This window comes from Salvia splendens, chromosome 15 (assembly GCF_004379255.2).
Source record: "Salvia splendens isolate huo1 chromosome 15, SspV2, whole genome shotgun sequence".
In the NCBI taxonomy this organism is placed as follows: domain Eukaryota; kingdom Viridiplantae; phylum Streptophyta; class Magnoliopsida; order Lamiales; family Lamiaceae; genus Salvia; species Salvia splendens.
This window is the reverse complement of record NC_056046.1, coordinates 6,987,869-7,006,801: the sequence shown is the minus strand read 5'-3', so window position 1 is coordinate 7,006,801 and position 18,933 is coordinate 6,987,869. Positions and strand designations below refer to the sequence as shown.

The following is an 18,933-nucleotide window of genomic DNA, read 5'->3' as shown; positions in this document are numbered from 1 at the left end:
ATGCACTTGTCGAGGACATCAACTCTAAAACACGCTTTTGCATCACTAGGATGCTTCATCGCTTTCTCAACATTAATGGTCACTTGCTCACCATTAATTCTGAACGTGACTGAGTTGTCCTTTGCTCCAAGCAACACATCTCCCGTGGCGAGAAATGGTCTACCAAACAGAATTGGTACCTCTTTGTCCTCGGGCATGTCCAAGACTATGAAGTCAACGGGGATGACAAATTTGTCGACTTTGACCAAGACATCCTCTACTATTCCAGTGGGCTTCACGATGGAATGATCAGCCAATTGTAGAGCAATGTCGATGGGCTCCATTCTGTCCTCTAATCCAATGGCTCTAGCAGTTTTTAAAGCCATCAGTGAGATCCCCGATCCTTGATCTAATAAGCATTTCGTGAAGATTGTGTTACCGATCTCACAAGGAATCACACAACTTCCCGGATCCCTCTTCTCATTGGCATCATTCCCGAAATCAGTTGTGAGCAATTCATGCTCAAGGCCACTATCCCCTCATCTTGCAATTTCTCCTTGTTTGCCATCATATCCTTGAAAAACTTGGAGAACTTGGGGAAATTAGTGAAGAGGTCCACCAATGATACATCCATATTCACTTTCCGGATCACGTTCATCATCCACTCAAAGCTTTTCTCTTTGGGGACCCTCATCTTCCTCTTGGTTGGATATGGTGGAGGAGGAATATGATCGGGGAAGTTGAACTTGCTTTTCGGATCTAGTGCTGGACTTGTCAACATCTTTTTCTTTGACTCCATTTCCACTATCTTCTTACCCTTCTCTTCTGCTGAACACTTTCCACTTGCATCGGATTCTTCACCATGTTCCTTGCTGCCGGATGCAGCCTGTTCTTGACCATGTTGGGCCCCCTGCACCAACTCGGGACTTCTCTTACATGCCTCGTCCGCCCCTGCGTGCGAGGAATGCAAGCCTAACATCTCATCCGCCCCTGCGTGTGAGATGCCGGAAGTACCTTGGCCGTCCATTAATGGTGTTGAATCCAACTCTCTACCACTTCTCAAAGTCACTACTTTGCACTGTTCATTACCTCTCGGATTGGGTACAGTATTACTTGGGATGGTGTTAGGAATCCTCGTGTGTGATGCCGTGGCAAGCTGTCCAATCTGAGTCTCGAGATTCCTCATTGTAGCCTCCATCTGTCCAAACTTTTCCACTGTTTTTTCCTTGAAATTCTCATTCTCCTTTTGACTCTTATTCATAAAAGAGAGAATCTGTCCCAACTGATCCTCGACTGATGGCTTCTTCTCATAACCCGGGGGTTGAGTATTGTTCCTCCATTGATTACCCGAGTTGTTGCTAGGACCAGCTTGATTCCAACCCGTTTGTTGAGGCCTCCAATTCTGCTGATTGTTGTATTGGTTGCCTTGGTTGAACCCTTGTCGATTGTTACCAATGTAGTTCACATCCTCCATTGGTGGTCCTTGAAGACTTGGGCACTGATCAGTATGATGCCCTCCTTGACACAATCCACATCTCATCACAGTCACAGCTTGGGGTTGAGGAGTCAATTGAAGAGACTTAACCGCCTTTGTCATTGACGACATTTGGGTGCTGATGTCTGCCAGTTGAGCCTCAATTGCGGTCACTCTTTCCGCCTCCTTTGTAGCACCAAACGTATCTCCTGCTCTATCAGCTCCTCTCCTTGGATTGTGCCAATTCCTTTGATTGTTGGCCAACCTTTGAAACAAGGCCCTCACCTCATCGTGAGTTAGATCATCTAGGTTCCCATTCGAACCTGCAGTCACCAATCCCGTGCCTTCACTGTTGAGTCCCTTGTAGAACTTCAAAAGGTCATGCCCCGGAGCTAGTCCGTGACTTGGGCATTTCCTTATCAACTCCGTGAATCTCTTCCATGCCTCCGCGAAGGACTCATCATACTTCTGTCGGAATGAGGTGATCTCCTCTCTCAACTTCTCAATCTTCATTGGAGAGTTGTATTCCACAAGAAACAACGACTTCAACTCTTGGAAAGTTGCTATGTTGTAGCCCGGTAATGAGTCATACCACGCTCTTGCCTTCTCCCTCAATGAGAATGGAAATAAGGCCCTCTTAATCCGATGATGCTCCACATTTGGAGGTCTATGAGAATTTGTCAGCTCGTAGAAGGCATTCAAATGGCTCACCGGATCTTCATCATCCCGTCCATGAAAAAGATTTCCTCCATTCACCAAACTGATGTAGTGAGGTAGAATGTTGACGTTGTCATTTGCGTAGGCACACTCCCCTGGGTACTCAATTCCCGATCTCAGAGTGTCGCCAAACCTCACCATGGGTGGTGGAATCTCATTGTTCTCAGCCATTGATTCACCGTCTGAATCCTGATCCCTTTCTTCACCAAAGAGTCGGTTACTTCTGAATGGACTCGAATAGTCCGGGAAGATCTCAAACTCTGACCCTCTAACCTTACTTCTTCTTTGATAACAGAGTAGTCCAAACGGTGGTGTACCCTGTGATCGCGTGTGCATTCACTTTTTTTTTACCTACACAACAGAAAATACACCAAGCACAAACACAATATATTCCTATTACCGAAAGCGAGACCTCTCGACAACTTCGGGGTAAGTACTATAAAACGTGTGTGCTTTAGTGAAAAACTAGACTACCTAAACTAAGAGATAAAAAGAAAATCACCTAGAAAAAAAAATACTCCTTCGTCTTCAAGTCCAGACGTGGTAGATGGCTAACACCTCCAAAAACACGAAATGAGTACCTACAAAAATAAAAGTAAGATCAAACAAAAATAAAACAAAACACAAACTAGAAGTTAAACAATCTATTGCCTTCCCCGGCAACGGCGCCAAAACTTGATGTGTAATTTTAGGTTTGTTACAATAAGATAATATAGCACTCAAGTTCAATTAATTAACCCAAATATTACCACTTCGCTGCAAGATTACAGCTTCGTTTGTAGTAATTTAAGGTGTCGATCCACAGGGAAGGAAAGATTACTTAACTCTAAAACAAAGAAAACACATACTAAAGAGGATTTTAATTTGAAGATTTTGATTTCTAGATTATGCAAAAACAAATAGACAAACTAAAACAAGTAAGACGAATGAAGAGAAGAACATGTTACTCCAAACACTCATGGATAAAACGGTGATTTATTCTAATATCAAACTCTATCTTATGAATCACGGGACTATGAAATCAATTCTCGATGCTAGCACTGAACATGCTTGACAAACAATAGTTTAAGAATAGTTGAACACATATTCTATAAATAATTTTCATTAATCTATGGATCCTACGGAAGCGCGGGACTCAAAGATCAATTACTATAAGCACAAGAAATCCATTATCAAATTATCATTTGAACAAATCTATTTGATAATTCATTACCACAATGATCCAACTTATTCAAAGTTAAAGAGACATTCAAATAAGCCTAACGATCTATTACAAAAGGTGCACCAAAAGTAATAGATTCAAACACTAGAATTGTGGTAAAGACGATCTTAAGATAAAGAAGAACATAGCATAAATCATATGAACAAATTATCCAATTACATGTTTGGAGCAACACAAGATTTTTAGCCAAGCATAATTAAACTAGGAGCAATTGACATGGAAGAGGAACCCTTCGAATTATGGAGTAATCTTGAAGAATTAACCATTCATCAATACAAATCCATCGGCACTTTTTCTTCTTTCAATTCAAATCTCCCCCACAAAGTCAACTTCTCAAATTTTCAATTTTTTGTTCAACGACTGATGTGTCCCATCAGTCACCTTTTCTCTTCTGCAGCTTTTTCTTCCTCCCTCTCCTCTCAATTCAATTCTTCAATTCCCTTCTGCCCGTCACTCTCCTCTCTCCCCCTTTTTGCAGCCTTTTTTTCCTTCTTTCCACCTACCCCGTCACATCCGTCCATTAGGAAACTGCCATTTTGCAGTTAGAGTCACCAAACGCCCGACCGGGCTAATTTAGAAGAGAGAAACGCCCGACCGGGCGAAAGGCTTCTGGATGACTCGCGGGAAACGCCCGACTGGGCGTTTTGTGTCTTGAAGAATCGCCCGACCGGGCGAACTTTCTGGACTCTCCTCATGCTTTTACGTGTTTCGCCCGACCGGGCATTTTGAAGCTCATAATCGCCCGACCGGGCGAAGTGTCTGATCTCCGCATGCTTTGCCAATTTCACCCGGCGAACTTCCAGCTTCCAACCCTCCTAAACTTCAATACAAATACAACTTGATGAGTTATAATTAACATAAAAGTGTGTAGTTTAGGGGGAAAAGTATACGAAATATGCTTCGCATCACCACTTTCGAAGTCCTAGTTGTGCGCGCTTCTTCTTCTGAAATTGGAGGTCGGTGGGTTGAAATCTAGTAAACCCAAACTCGGTTTATTGTGAATCTACTCAACCATTCCGCTGTCGCCTGCTGCAAAATACAGCCAAAGGTATTTCACGAACCAAATGTATTTTACAAAGTGAGTGTCGAAGACTTAATTAGGTATTTTACGAACCAAATTGTTTGGGTTTTTCAATTGGTTTTTTCTTCATTACTGATCGATTGGTTTGTTGTTAATTATTGTGTCAAATTTTGTGGTTTCTGTTCATTAGGGTGTCCACTATAAGGCGGACACGCCCAATAGCCCCGCCCCAGTTTTTGTCCATAGCCCCAATTTTGTTGTCCGTAGCCCAAAATTCTATTTCCTCCATTATAGTGGACACCTTCAATAGCCCCCAAATTTTATAATCAATTTTCATTTTTAAATATTTTTGAGTTTCAATCAAGTGTAATTTAAATAATCGCAGTGTAAATAATCGTCGTCTCCTCGGTGCATTTTTTAGAGAGTGGTTGTGTAGATAGTGAGTGGATGAATTTTGTGAAAATTGTGAAAAATAGGTGGTGGGGAGTGGTATTTATAGAGGAAAAAAAAATTAAAATCACGCCGCATGCGCCGCGGCGGATATTCACACTATAGTCGCCGCGCCTATAGGCGCGGCTATGTCCCCCCCACCGCGTCCTCGCCCCGCTGCCGGCGATCGCCCGTCCGCCGCCGGGGCGGACAACTCCCCCACTATAATTCGCCCGCCTACCGCCCCAACCCGCGGCTATAGCCGTGGGCGTCCCATAGTGGACACTCTTAGGCACTTATTTGGGTTTATGTTCATCAATGATTCAAAATCCTTGATAGTGAAAGTTTTATAATTTGCAGTGCATTATTTGTGTATTTCTGTGAAATTGTGAATCAATTGAATACATTATTTATTTGATCATGCTACATCATGTAATCAGATGTGTACATTAATTGTTCAATTTTGATGCATCATATTATGTTACATCATTTAGCCAGTTATGTACATTAAATGGTTTTGTTTTGATACATCATATGTTATTACATCATTTAAGTAGATATGTACATTATCTGTTTCTGCTTTGATACATCATTTAGGTAGATGTGTACATTAATTGTTCCGTTTTGATACATCATATGTTGTTACATCATTAAAGTAGATATATACATTATTTGTTTATGCCTTGTGTGAATTGTATGGTTCAATAAAAGCTGGAATTTAAATCAGTTCCTCAAGGGTTTTGCAATCCATATGACACCAACCCAGTAACACAATGTTCAACAAGGGCATCTAGTTAGAGTCATTCCCCTAGGGTTCATTTATCCATTGGGCTATGATATAGTATTAACAACTTCACGTAGGGGACCTCGATTGACCAAACTTAGTTCCAATCCCCTAGAGTTTAGCTATCCATAAGGTTAGGTCATAGTACAAACCCATGCATATAAGTCCGATTTTGACTCTATGTTTGTTATATTCATTATAATTGTAATGTACGACTATAGTTATTTAATGTATATTTCTTACTGAGCAATGTACGAATATAGTATTTTAATGTATGTTTTTCTGATTCTCTCTGTGATCAGATGGGCCACCATGATTCGAGAAACTCTACAATATTGAAAGATACAGAGAATGACAAGGAGAAGCATACGGGGAAGAGAAAATATTGTCATTTTTTAGTTTGTTTTCCAGATATTTTTTTTATACTTACTTTAAGACTTACATTATTTAGTAGTTAATTATTACATTGTTTTGGAGTTGTCCTACTTTATAATTTTATTTCGACTATTATTATGTTATAGCTTTACTATATACGTTTGGCCCATGGATTATTAAACCCAAAGAGCATGAATTCAAGTCCCCTTTAACATTATTCTTTGCAATCTGTACATTATTCACTGTTACGAATGTATATTATTAGATACTATTGGTACATTATTTACTATACCAAATCTAAAACACATATTAAAAAATGAAATTTAATTCATGTGGTGGTACTATACCCTAGCCCCACGGATTGATAAACCCTAGGGGAATGAATCAAACTTCATGCCCTAGGTGATGATTTCGTTTGTGAGTGAGTATTACAATCTAGCCCCATGGACAAATGGCATGAATTCAAGTTCCTTTCAATATTATTCTCTGCAATCTGTACATTTTTCATGGATACGAATGTACATTATTAGATACTATTGGTACATTATTTACTGTATCAAAAACACACATTAAAAAATAAATTTTAATTCATGTGGTGATACAATACCCTAGCCTTATGGGTTGCTAACCTCAAGGGGAATGATTCAAACTCCCTCCCCTTGGTGATGGTTTCGTTTGTGAGTGGGTACTACAACCTAGCCCTATGGATTGCTAAACCCAAAGGGCATGAATTCAAGTTTCTTTCAAAATTATTTTCTTCAATCTATACATTATTCACTGCTACAAATGTACATTATTAGATACTATTGGAACATTTTTTACTGTACCAAATATAAAAATACATTAAAAAATAAAATTTAATTCATGCGGTGGTACTATACCCTAGCCCTATGGGTTGCTAAACCCAAGGGGAATTATTCAAACTCCCTGCCCTTGGTGATGGTTTCGTTTGTGAGTGGGTACTACAACCTAGTCTCATGGATTGCTAATGTCACGACCGCACTTTGCTAATGATAGCAAAAGCGGGAAATCCGTGACTAATAAGCGGAATTAACGAAACGAGAAAAGAACTCAAGGGACTTGCCAAAAGGCCAATCAATTGATACCGCAAATTAGAATGCAAGTATTTGGTTACAAGATCTCAAAATAGAATAATTTGACATGTCAACTGAATCAGAGTTCAATGATGAGACGTTACTATTCTCATTCAACAAAACACAGCGGAATAGGTCCCTACTGAACGACTTCGTGTATGAAGACACGAATCGTCGAGAAATCCACACGATTATTTAATAGCATCAACTCCGATCAATTCTTCTCCATCTTGACGTTCAACCTGCACATTTATAAATACATGCAGGGCTGAGTACAGGAGTACTCAGTGGACACGTGCCGAAAACAAAACATACAAATATAAGTTGTCATCCATTAACAGTATCACACGGGGGTTTTCTTAAAAGGCCCGAGCATACTAAATTCTTTTGTGATCTTAAAAGTCCGATTTCAATCTAAGTTCTTGATGTATTCCTCCATGTCTGAGAATCCAGTGGGCCGTGAAGGTGGCCGCCTTCACAAGCACCCTCGCCGGCCAGCCTCTCTCTAGGATGGCTCACAGCGCTCGCGCACGTAACTCCGAATAGGATTTGCGGTCCTATTGGAAAATGGCTCACAGCCCTCGCGCACGTAACTCCGAATAGGATTTTCGGTCCTATTGGAAAATGGCTCACAGCCCTCGCGCACGTAACTCCGAATAGGATTTTCGGTCCTATTGGAAAATGGCTCACAGCCCTCGCGCACGTAACTCCGAATAGGATTTGCGGTCCTATTGGAAACCAAGTTCATTACCAAATGTTTGGCATCGCCAAACTCTCGCGCTCGCGCACGTAACTCCGAATAGGATTTGCGGTCCTATTGGAAACCAAATTCGTTACTAACCTTTTGGCATCGCCAAAAGTCTCGGCATATAGCCTTATCAGACAGGTCTCAAAAACAAATATTTTCTGGCATGACAACAACTTTAAAAGAGATGATCACATTCTCATTTTTCAGAAAAGATATTTCATACTTCAAAACATTTGCTTTATATCCACACTATAGTGCTGGATATTAAAAGAAAGCCCACCTGGTATGCTTATCTCCAATTAAAATTCCTTGTTTGGCCTCACTTGCCCTTGTATAAATTCTCCTTTAGAAACAAATAGCGTAACACGCTAATTAGTACTCGAACTATTTTTCCTAGTAAAAGAATGCATGCATCCTATAGGATAGCACCTACGTCTTAGTCTCGGCTTTTATAGGATTTTTCTTAAATCCTAACTCGGCTTTATCGTGTAGCCGCATTTAATTATTCGCTTTACTTAACTTGGAGAAATTCTATTATCTCTTAACAAAATATGGATTCTTAAGATCCCTCCTTAAATTCCTTCTTTTTCGGATTTTTCTTAAGGCCGCCCATGGTGTCGCAAGGCGACGCCGGTCGGCTTTCGCGTCTCCGCTTTAATATTTTCCGTCTTCGGGAACTTAGTAATGTATTCGGGAATTAATTAGTTAAGCTCCAAGCTCAATTCCTTAATTTAATTCCACTCCAACCATATTAATTTCCCAAGTCCACTAATTTAATTTCTGGCCCAACACAGTTTATTAAAGTGGCCAAAGTTAAATAAATTAGAGTGGCCCAACTGAAAAATAGCCCATTCTCCTTCTCCTCTTTCTTTTATTGAATTCTGGGCCCAATTAATTTTATTAATGAAATGGCGCACTCCTCACCTCTCTTTTTCCTATCCCTTTCTTTCTCTCCCACGTGAACTCCCCATTTCCCCAAATCTCCAACTTGAGAAAAAAAAAGAAAGAAGACAGCGTCTTCTTCTTCACGCCCCAACAAATGGAATCACTTCCACCATCTCCGTCTCCTTTCTCCTTCTCGCATCTCCGGCGAGAATCGCGCCTCCTCTGTGTCGCCGCTCCAGAGTCGGCCTCTGCCTCTTCTCCCTAAATCCCCCAAATTCTATTTCTCAAATTAAGTCTTAGGGATTTCTCCCAATTCAATCGAGCACAGTGGCGTCGACTCTCCTTCGTCCACTCGGCGAAACTGCTGCTGTCTCGACGGGCTCCGGAGTCCGTCGGTGCATGCTTCCCTCTCCACCGCGCCTCCTCTCCCTTCGTCGGTATCGGGGACCTCTCGGCCACCCAACGGCAGGGCTGCCGCCTGCTGCGTCGCCGTCGCCATCCACCGCTCTCGGCTTGCCTCGCCGGCCCAAGATAAGTCCTCTCCCCCTTTCCCCTTTTAATACCGTTAATTAAGCAGCGGCCATGCATTCTTCATTCAATAATTAACGGATTCTTGCGGGGTCGTTTAAGAAAGCTCGGGAGAAGTTTGCTATCTATCCTCATGTTTATTGATTTGGGGTGCTTTTGTTACTGTGGTGCATCCTATTGAGTTGCTATGAGTTATCAGAATTTCGTTGGTGTTTGATCGATACAGTAGCACGCATGCTAAGGCTTAGCTTACTACATTCTTGTCTTGCCCATGATCTATCTTATGGTAATCTATGTTCTTTGAGCTATGCACTTGCCGCCTATTATGATGCAAAAGGGTGGGTTATCGAGTTACCTTGCTCGGTGAACCCCTTCGGCCTGCCCTTCTCACTGTCGCTGCTCCGCGCCGCTCCTTACTCCGCTGCACTCCCTTGCCTTGCGAGAATTTGGCAGAGAAAGGGTGTGTGGAGTGGGGAGGGATGGGCGGTATTTATAAGCCACTCCTTTGGCTTCTTGTGGCAAAGATTTGGGGCATTGATCCAAATTTGGTTACAATCCTCAGCCCCCTTTTGAGTTACATGTTTAAGGGAATCCTACCCAATTGATGAAATCCTTGGGGCTGATGTGCCATTTCCGGCTAAAACTCAGCTTGCCTTTGAGTTTTGTGATAAGGTGGTTTGTTCCATAATTGTGTAAGTTTGGGGACTGCTTTTTCCTTGGCAATTCCCTATCTTCCTCGGCTCTTGTGGAGGGTCAAACATTTCCCTTATTTGTGCTTGTTGCTGAGGTCATGAGACTTGTTCAAAAATGGTTCTACTTCCATTTGGTGAGATTCTTTGGCAGCCCCAAATCATCCCTATGGCAGCTTAGTGGCTGACCTATATAGCCCTACTATTCCTCATCTTCAAATGGAGCTTGCCTCTCTCCTTCCTTTATTTGTGAGTTCCAAACTAACCCCTTTTTGGTGTAAATTTGCAGGTACCAGGCTGTCATTTCCTTGGAGTTCTTGGGGCTGGAAATCGAGAAGGGTTGGAGGGAAAGAGAGAAAGAAGACTTCCTCTTGAAGCTCTTATTTTCTATATTACTTTAGCAAATTCCAAGATTTGTATTGTTCCTTTCATACATGTAAGCATGTACTATTAGCATCTCCATATTTCCATGTAATTGTATCTTCAAGTGAAACTTTAATAAAAGCATAGCTCTTTTTTTTTTTATCCTTGCATAAAATTCCATTGCACTTTGTTTTTCTCAAGATAACATTCAAAAATAAAATTCGACGTCGGGGGTTTCAAAATTCTACGTCTTCCGGACGAGACTTAATCGAGCTAAAAATTCTGACTTAATCATAACAACCAGATTAAAAGCCCGGGGCGTCACATTCCACCCTCCTTAAACGAAATTTCGTCCCGAAATTTGTACGGCTTCACTTGAACATCTCGGGATATCGTTCCCTCATTTTATCTTCTAACTCCCACGTGGCCTCTTCCTGTCCGTGGTGCTCCCAAAGTACTTTCACTGAAGGAATGGATTTGTTTCTTAACTGCTGCACTTTCCTGTCCAGAATTGCCTTCGGCTTTTCCTCATAACTCAGATCCGGATTTTATATCATCTCTTCCTTCCCATACTTGTCGTTTCTAATTCGCCAACTCTCTTGTCATCGACATTTAATCGTTAACACGTAATCCGTGAGACAACTTGTACTTCCTTCACAACTGGTCTTGCATAACCATGGCGTGAATATCCATTTCTCGCAACTCACTTATTTCTATTCGTTATACGCGTATCCGCCGATTAACTATTCTTATCTCACTCGTGCGGCATGACAGGATCGTTAGGTGTATCATCTTTACTCATGTCTGTCTATCAGGACTTATTCCTCATAGGTATTTGAAAAGGATCAAGGCATCGCCTTGGTTGAGAGTCTTGCATTGGAAATTTAGTCAAACAGACTTAACTTGGATGATACAGATTTCAGCATGAAAGAAGTACTGAAAAAAAAAAAATTCCCTTGTCTTTGAAAAAGCTCTCAAATTACTCAAGGTGACAATAATAACATCTTCGGTGTGACTGTGAATTAAAATCGCCAACTCGCAATGATTGGTTTACAAGGATAGCAGGACTAAGCTCAAGTAAACTTGAAGATTTCTCTGGCTTGACTCTGTGAATTAATCACATTCTTTCAAAAGATCACACTGGTTAAGAGGTTTCAAGCCAACCCATAGAACTTGGGGACTCCTCGAAAGAAATGAAATGTGCCACGAAATAGGACGAAACGAATTAAAGTTCTCATAATAGGCATCAATTAGTATGGTCCAGTTGACCATTCAAATTCAAGAGGATCTTGCTAACAATAGATTGATGGCTCAAATGTGTTAAAGCTTGGAAAAGTCAGTCGCAGTAGTACATGAAAGAGTAGGCAATTGCCACGAAGTCGCGCTGACCATCCTCTAAAAATGTCAAAGCTAGTGAAAATAGAATCACATTGAAGAATTCGCATGTTGTCAAGAAAATTCTCAAGAAGATAAACCTCTGGGGTAACAGCCAAAGTAACTCGTTAAGAATGAAGTGGGTATGCTAGTCTTTAACGAATATTGAAGACATGGTAAAAATTCCCCAGATTCAACAAACATGTAGTGGAATTGAACATGAGAAAATCTCAGTCTTGTAAGAAAGAACTTATCGTATACATGTTTGCAAAATAGCAAGAGTTGACAGGAGCTCCAAGAAGAATACATCATGCATTAAAGACGAGGTTTAGAAAAACGAGCTTGGTCTGAAGGTTCCAAAGACAAACAATTTTAGAATAACCATGCGACTGGGCTTGCGAAGTCAAAATATCGCTCATATGAATGATGAGTACGAAAAGTTATTGTCAATTGACATATCTGAAAAAAAACAAATACAAGAGCAAAGCTCGTGCTCATGCAACTGAAAGTGAATAGCGATCTGATGTACCCAAGATAAGAAGTGGCACATCGATTTGTAATGCAAGTTGCTCAAAGGGTATAAAATTTGAAGTTTTAACCATGATCTAGAAATGGGGCACAACTCCCATAGAAAAAGGAAAGTATTGACACCCTGCTTTGCAAAACGCAGGTCGATCAATAATGTTAAACAGACAGGAAGGCATTTCCGTTAAGGATGTTCAAAGAAAGAGATTTTCTGGAATCCAAGTAAGTACTGCTGATTAAATTCGTCTGTTTCATCCATGTGGTGGGGATATCTTGAGTCCGTCGAATGTATTCGAAAGAAAACGAATCGATGCACGAAAATCCATGTAGGGAAAGTCATCAACTAGAGCCACTTATTGTGTGATCTAACGTCTTTAGACTAAGTTCTCATCTCAAAACTATCGTTTCTACAAGGTTTCATGCGGTGGTACTATACCCTAGCCCTATGGGTTGCTAAACCCAAGGGGAATTATTCAAACTCCCTGCCCTTGGTGATGGTTTCGTTTGTGAGTGGGTACTACAACCTAGTCTCATGGATTGCTAAACTCAAAGGGTGTGAATTCAACTCTCGCCAAACATTAAATACTTACACAAGTACATCATTAAGTATTACGCATGTACATTAAAGGCCACTTGGCGTATATTATTTAGTTCTAATTAGCCTAAACATTATTCCCTTAAACACGTACATTATTTAAATTCGGACTGTATATTATTAGACATTAGACGTACATTATTTCTTGTAAGAGACATATGCATTACTCAGAAACTGACGAGAATATTGAACTCCTCTTTCTCCAATATTTTTTAGCGAAAAATAGTTAGAATTGGAGTAAAATCGATGAATCATATAAAGAAATAAGCATATTGTGATTTAATAAAGAAAGATAAATAAAAGATAAGTAAATATGCAACAGAAGGCGCGAAACATGGAAATGCATTAACTGCCGATTTTTTACTACTCCCCTAAATGCCCTTTTTAATTTTTTTTATTAATTTATTAAATTCATGTGGCATAAAAATTAACCATTAGATCTTCAAATTGTGGGGCTGAGATTTAGGGAGAATGTTGAACAGTAATTAGAAAAAGGATATGAATACATCTCATGTTCGGTAACCATACTATTAAACAAATAATATTAAAGTGAGTCGTTTCTTTTCGTCACGTAATATAAGAAAAATTGTGTTAAGTGGATTAAGTAAAGGAAAAATCAAACATGAAATGAAAAAAAAGGGTAGAAATATGAATAGAGAATAAAATAAAGTAATAGAGAGTAAAGTAACTGAGAAGAAATTTGTTGACTTTTACTAAAGAGAAAAATGATTCTACTACTTTGGAACGTACAAAATGGTAAAATGATTTAACTATTATGGAACGGGGGTGAGTAATACTCCTATGGTAATTGTGACACCCTGTAATGTTGCACGAGAAAATACAATTCACGATATTATAGTCTATCATTGATCTAAGGTTAATGATGGATCCGCGAATTTCTGATGTTAGCAAATGCTGGTAGAGAATAAAGACTACGACACAAAGAATTTACGTGGTTCGATTTACTGAAGTAAATCTACGTCCACGGGAAGAAGGGAGGGCAAGATTGTATTGCTTGATCTGGGATTACAGCTTACAACACAGACTTGCTATATGATATTTTATCTCTAGAGAGCGAGAGAGTCCAGCCCTATCTATCTGATCTAGGTTCTATTTATACAAAGGACCAAGATCGTGGCATGCAGCACCATTTACTAGGTAGTGGATGTCGTGGAGATCGTGGCCTAAGATCGTGGATGTAGCGTAGGTCATGGCCTACGATCGTGGCCTGAGTTGACACCACGTGGTAGTGGGTGTGTTGGAAGTTGTGGAAATCCTGCATGGGTCCACTAACTCCTTGTTCGGTCGAATACTGAGACCGAACTGCTTTGGTTGCCGATCTGAGAGTAGAGCTTGATGCCGACCTGAGAGCAGAGCTTGATTGGTTGGCTTTTACCGAGCTGTAGGCTGAGGCCGAACTCTTTGGTAATGCCGAACTCATACTCTTCCTTGGGCTTTGGGCTGATGGGCCGTCATTGCTGTTGGGCTTGTTTAGTACGCACCCCATCACTACCCCCCCCCCGAAAGACGAAGTGAATCACTTCGGCGAAGCGAGTCACTTCGGCATTCTGGATAAAGGTACGGGGGAGGCTGACGTCAGGGGACGTGCCTTGCACGTGACTGCATTAAATGCGACAGTAAAATCCGGCCGTTGAATCCTGAAAAGGTGGGATTCGAAACGGTGCGACGATTTTGAAATCTTCGCCGAATCTGATAAATACCTCCTTTCTTCATCATTGAAGCACTTTTGCGACTGCTTTTTCTGCACTCTCTTTTTTGCGAAAATTCTCTCTCCGCTTTCAAGAATTTCTTCAGACTTTCTTCACCTTCAAAAAGTAAGAAAAATGTCTTCTTCTTCTTCTTCGGAGTCGGGTATCGGTAGGAGAGGCGGTAAGGGGTCTTCTGGCCGGAAAGAGTCCGGGGAGAAGACCGTAGAGTATTTCCATAGTATTTTGAGTAAGGATACTGTGATATCCCTACCCGAAAAATACTTCTTTCCTGGGGGGAAGGCGGTGGTACCTGACGGTGATCATAGGGCTGACTCCCCGCCGGAGGGTTACGCCACCGTGTACGAGGCCTGCTTAGAATGCGGGCTTCGTTTCCCCCTCCCTTCTGCCTTTATAGATTTACTAGATTTTTTTCAGCTTCCTTTAGGCCAGGTGACTCCGAACTCTTGGAGGCACTTGTCGGCCTTCGCTGCCGAACTCCGTAAGTTAGGAAGGGATTTGTCTTTGAAGGCGATCCTTAAATTCTTTCAATTTAAGAGGAAGGGGTCTTGGTTTTACTTGATCCCTGTACAGCCCTTTAGGGCCTTTTGTAAAACGAAGTGGCCGAAGTGGCAAAACCGCTTCTTCTACTATGATAGGACCGCGGCTCCTAGTTTTCCCTGGAGAGGGCCGAAGTCCGTTATCCGTCATCCTCGGCCTGAACCGTTGGACGAGCTCGATGGCGAGCTCAACAAGATTCCCATAGTTAGGAAACAATACACGGAGTCTGAGCTCGTCAAGGGCGACGTCGTGTTCGATATCTCGTCTTCGGACGAAGAGGCCGAGGGTGAGGATTTCTCTTTATCTTTATGCTCTACTGCTTTAACGAAGAAAACTAACCTTGCTTTCTTGCTTTTTGGCAGTGTACATGCTGAACAAGGCTATCCGAAAGTCCTCCGAGCTTGTGGAGCCGGAGAGGCAGAGAGCCCCTCGCTCGGCGTCTGAAGCCGAGAAGAATCCGAAGAGGCAAAAAACCTCTTCTTCGGATCCGAAAGTGCCGGAGTCGTGTTCGGCTAAAGGGAAGGGGAAATTTCATGAGTCCCCAAGAGTGCCGGGGAAAGACCTGGTCATCTCCGAGGTGGTTGCAGACATCCCGGAACACGTCCCTGAGCCTTTTCAATGGCCGACGAATTTTGTGGAGGTAAGCTTTCTGACTTGGCTTCTTTTCCACATTTTTTGATGGCCATTCTGTTGAGTTTTTTCCTTGTTCATCTTCAGAGAGCCAAACTCGTCTCCGTGGAGCTCTCCAAAGCATCCCACGACTACGAGGAGATGCAGAAGAAGTTGCATCTTGCTCGTAGTCTGGCCGAACAGGCTGAGGCCAAATTTGAGAGGGCCCGAGCTGCTAGGATCTCGGCTCAGGATGAAGCCCGGTCAGCCAAAAACCAGCTCATCATCCTGCAAGAGCAGACGAAGCACCGGGAGGCTCAGAAGGAGGCGGCCGCCGTGGCTGCCCAGGGGGAGGCTCTCCGTGTTTACACGGAGAAACTCTTTTTGAGCAGCCAGTTCTCGGCCTTTGTCGGTAGTCTGGTAAGGCTAATTACCGATAAGGGCGAGGAGGGGGCCGACGTCGTGCTGCCTCTGTACAGCCGAGAGATAGCAGCTCGGCTTCAGAATCTGCCGCTCCTTGAGGAGCTCGCTTCATCCTCGGTCCTGCTTTCTGCAGACCGAGTCCGGAGTTGTCGAGCTGATCGGGACGAGAACCTGGAGGCTATCTTTGCCTCCGTGGGACCCGTTTCACCCGCTTCGACTTACAACGGAGAGGGTGAGGCCGAGCCGCTGGAGCGGGAGGCCGAAGTCGAGCGGGCCGGGCATCCGGAGAAGGAAGCCGATCAGGAGGCGGAGGCGAGGCCGGCAGGGTGCGAGGCCAAGGCTGAGGTAGCTCAGGAGAAAGAAGCTGAACCAGACCGAGGATCCGGAGACGAAGCTGGCGGAGTATGATTTCGTCTCCCTTCTCTTAGTCTAGTTTCTTCCTTGTAAAATGGCCTTGAAGCCCTCCTAGTGTAAAAAAAATTTTCCTTGTGAATGAAAAATTCTCTACACTTGTCTTCGTATAGCTTTTCGTACTCGCCTTTATTCCTGTTGTATTTTACTATCTGCTCGGTACAGCTGCCGAACTAATATAGCTGCTTTGTACTCAAGGAGATGGAGATACTTCACTGGAAACGGCTGTACTCTTCGGCTTTAGACGAAGCTGAGAAAAGAGCTATAGCCGATCAGACGAAGAATGACGAGCTTCTGGCTCGTTTAGTGAAGCTGGAGGCCGATAATAAGGACTTAGAGTCCGATAAGAAGGATCTGGAGGCCGAGCTGAATACGACCGTTGCTGAGAGGACTGCGTACGAGGATTACATCCGTGTGCGCGGGGGAGTGACCATATCAGATGTTCAGAGTCGAGTTGACGAACTGTGGGAGGAATATCATGTACTCCGGAGGAACAATGCGCTGGAGAGCTCGGCTTGCCAACAAGTTGTGAAATCATTACGGCGCTGGGCTTCTCGGTACGACATCATTCTTTCCCGGCGTCCCGCAATCGAGAGATTCCTTAGGCATTTCCCGCCAACAGATGCTCGCACTCCAGATCAAGCCTCTGGTTCCCTTGTTCAAAATCCTACTCCAAGTCAACAACGAACTCCGGATCAGCCGGAAACGTCAAGACGAGAACGGGCTCAGGAGCAACCGGAATCGTCAAGACAGGGACGGACTGAAATTCGCCGAGGAGTTGTGACTATGAGCGAGCAAGATCAGCAGATGCTTATTGCAGAGACTCTTCATCGCCGAGGGGTTAGAGCTTCTGGGGCTCGCGGAAGAGGTGTTGGGTCGAGGATAGCATCTCGTCGACCTGCTTATTCTTCATCTGCTCGGAACAACCGAACTCGGCTTCCAGAGGATTTTGCAGATAGGTGGCTTAACTTCAGCAACCCTGGACAGTAGAATAGTCCTTTGTAATAGCGTAACGCCATTTTGTAGGGTAGCTGAGTTGTATGCCGAACAAGATTTGAAAAATGAAATTTTGTTTTCGCTTCTAACACTGTATTTACAGCTTAGCGAAAAAATTTCATCGTACTTGTCCTCGGTCTTATGAAGTAAACTTCTTTGACCGGACTTGGTCCTTGGTCTGATGAAATAAACATCTTTGACCGGACTCGTCTTTGGTCTGATGAAATAAACATCTTTGACCGGACTCGTCTTTGGTCTGATGAAATAAACATCTTTGACCGGACTCGTCTTTGGTCTGATGAAATAAACATCTTTGACCGGACTCGTCTTTGGTCTGATGAAATAAACATCTTTGACCGGACTCGTCTTTGGTCTGATGAAATAAACATCTTTGACCGGACTCGTCTTTGGTCTGATGAAATAAACATCTTTGACCGGACTCGTCTTTGGTCTGATGAAATAAACATCTTTGACCGGACTCGTCTTTGGTCTGATGAAATAAACATCTTTGACCGGACTCGTCTTTGGTCTGATGAAATAAACATCTTTGACCGGACTCGTCTTTGGTCTGATGAAATAAACATCTTTGACCGGACTCGTCTTTGGTCTGATGAAATAAACATCTTTGACCGGACTCGTCTTTGGTCTGATGAAATAAACATCTTTGACCGGACTTGGTTTGTGTTCTAATTTGGCGATTTTTGTCGCCGGGATCGAACTTTCCCTTGTCCTAATTCGGCGAGTTTTATCGCGTGGATCGGACTTTCCCAGTTAACCGAAGTGGTCTTATGCAGTAAACCTCTTTGACTAGACATGGTCGTCCTCGGTCTTATGAGGTAAACTTCTTTGACCGAACTTGGTCGTCCTAATTCGGCGAGGTTTATCGCGTGGATCGGACTTTCCCTTATTGCAGTTCGTTTCAGACGAAGTGCTTATTTCTTAAGCCGAATTGTGGTCTTGTATCTTCCTGAGATGCTTGGACTCACAATCGTTGGCTTATTGCAGTTCGTTTCAGACGAAGTGCTTGTTAAGCTGAATTGTGGTCTTGTATCCTCTTTGGAAGCTTGGACTCACAGTCGTTGGCTTGTTGCAGTTCGTTTCAGACGGAATGCTTGTTAAGCTGAATTGTGGTCTTGTATCCTCTTTAGAAGCTTTGACTCACAATCGTTGGCTTATTGCAGTTCGTTTCAGACGGACTGCTGGTTAAGCTGAATTGTGGTCTTGTATCCTCTTTAGAAGCTTTGACTCACAATCGTTGGCTCGCATATGTTCTAAGAAGGGGATCAGCCTTCGAAGAACAAGATACCTCAGTAACATTTGTAAGAGACGACACGCACATAGACAGACAAAACGCACAGATAAAACGCACAGAGACAAACAAAGACCAAGCAAACCAAAGAAAGCACATTGACCGAACAGGACACA

At 42.6% G+C, this 18,933-nt stretch overlaps 1 protein-coding gene and 1 non-coding gene across 2 annotated transcripts; one reads left to right on the top strand and one right to left on the bottom strand.

Annotated features, from left to right (window-relative positions):
- Positions 1-433: 433 nt before the first annotated feature.
- LOC121767637 lies at positions 434-7,291 on the bottom strand. The gene is made up of 2 exons (XM_042163963.1): positions 7,200-7,291; positions 434-2,751 (listed from the first exon to the last, which is right to left on the bottom strand). The coding sequence occupies exon 2, from the start codon at positions 2,504-2,506 to the stop codon at positions 434-436; it is 2,073 nt and encodes a 690-aa protein (XP_042019897.1). The 5' UTR covers positions 2,507-2,751; positions 7,200-7,291.
- On the top strand, positions 1,848-1,954 carry LOC121769639. Its single transcript, XR_006043659.1, has one exon. It is a non-coding gene; the product is annotated as a small nucleolar RNA R71 (small nucleolar RNA).
- Positions 7,292-18,933: the final 11,642 nt, after the last annotated feature.

Coding starts and splice junctions, on each gene's coding strand:
- LOC121767637 (XM_042163963.1), bottom strand. CDS start 2,506: ATGCACACGCGATCACAGGGTACACCACCGTTTGGACTACTCTGTTAT.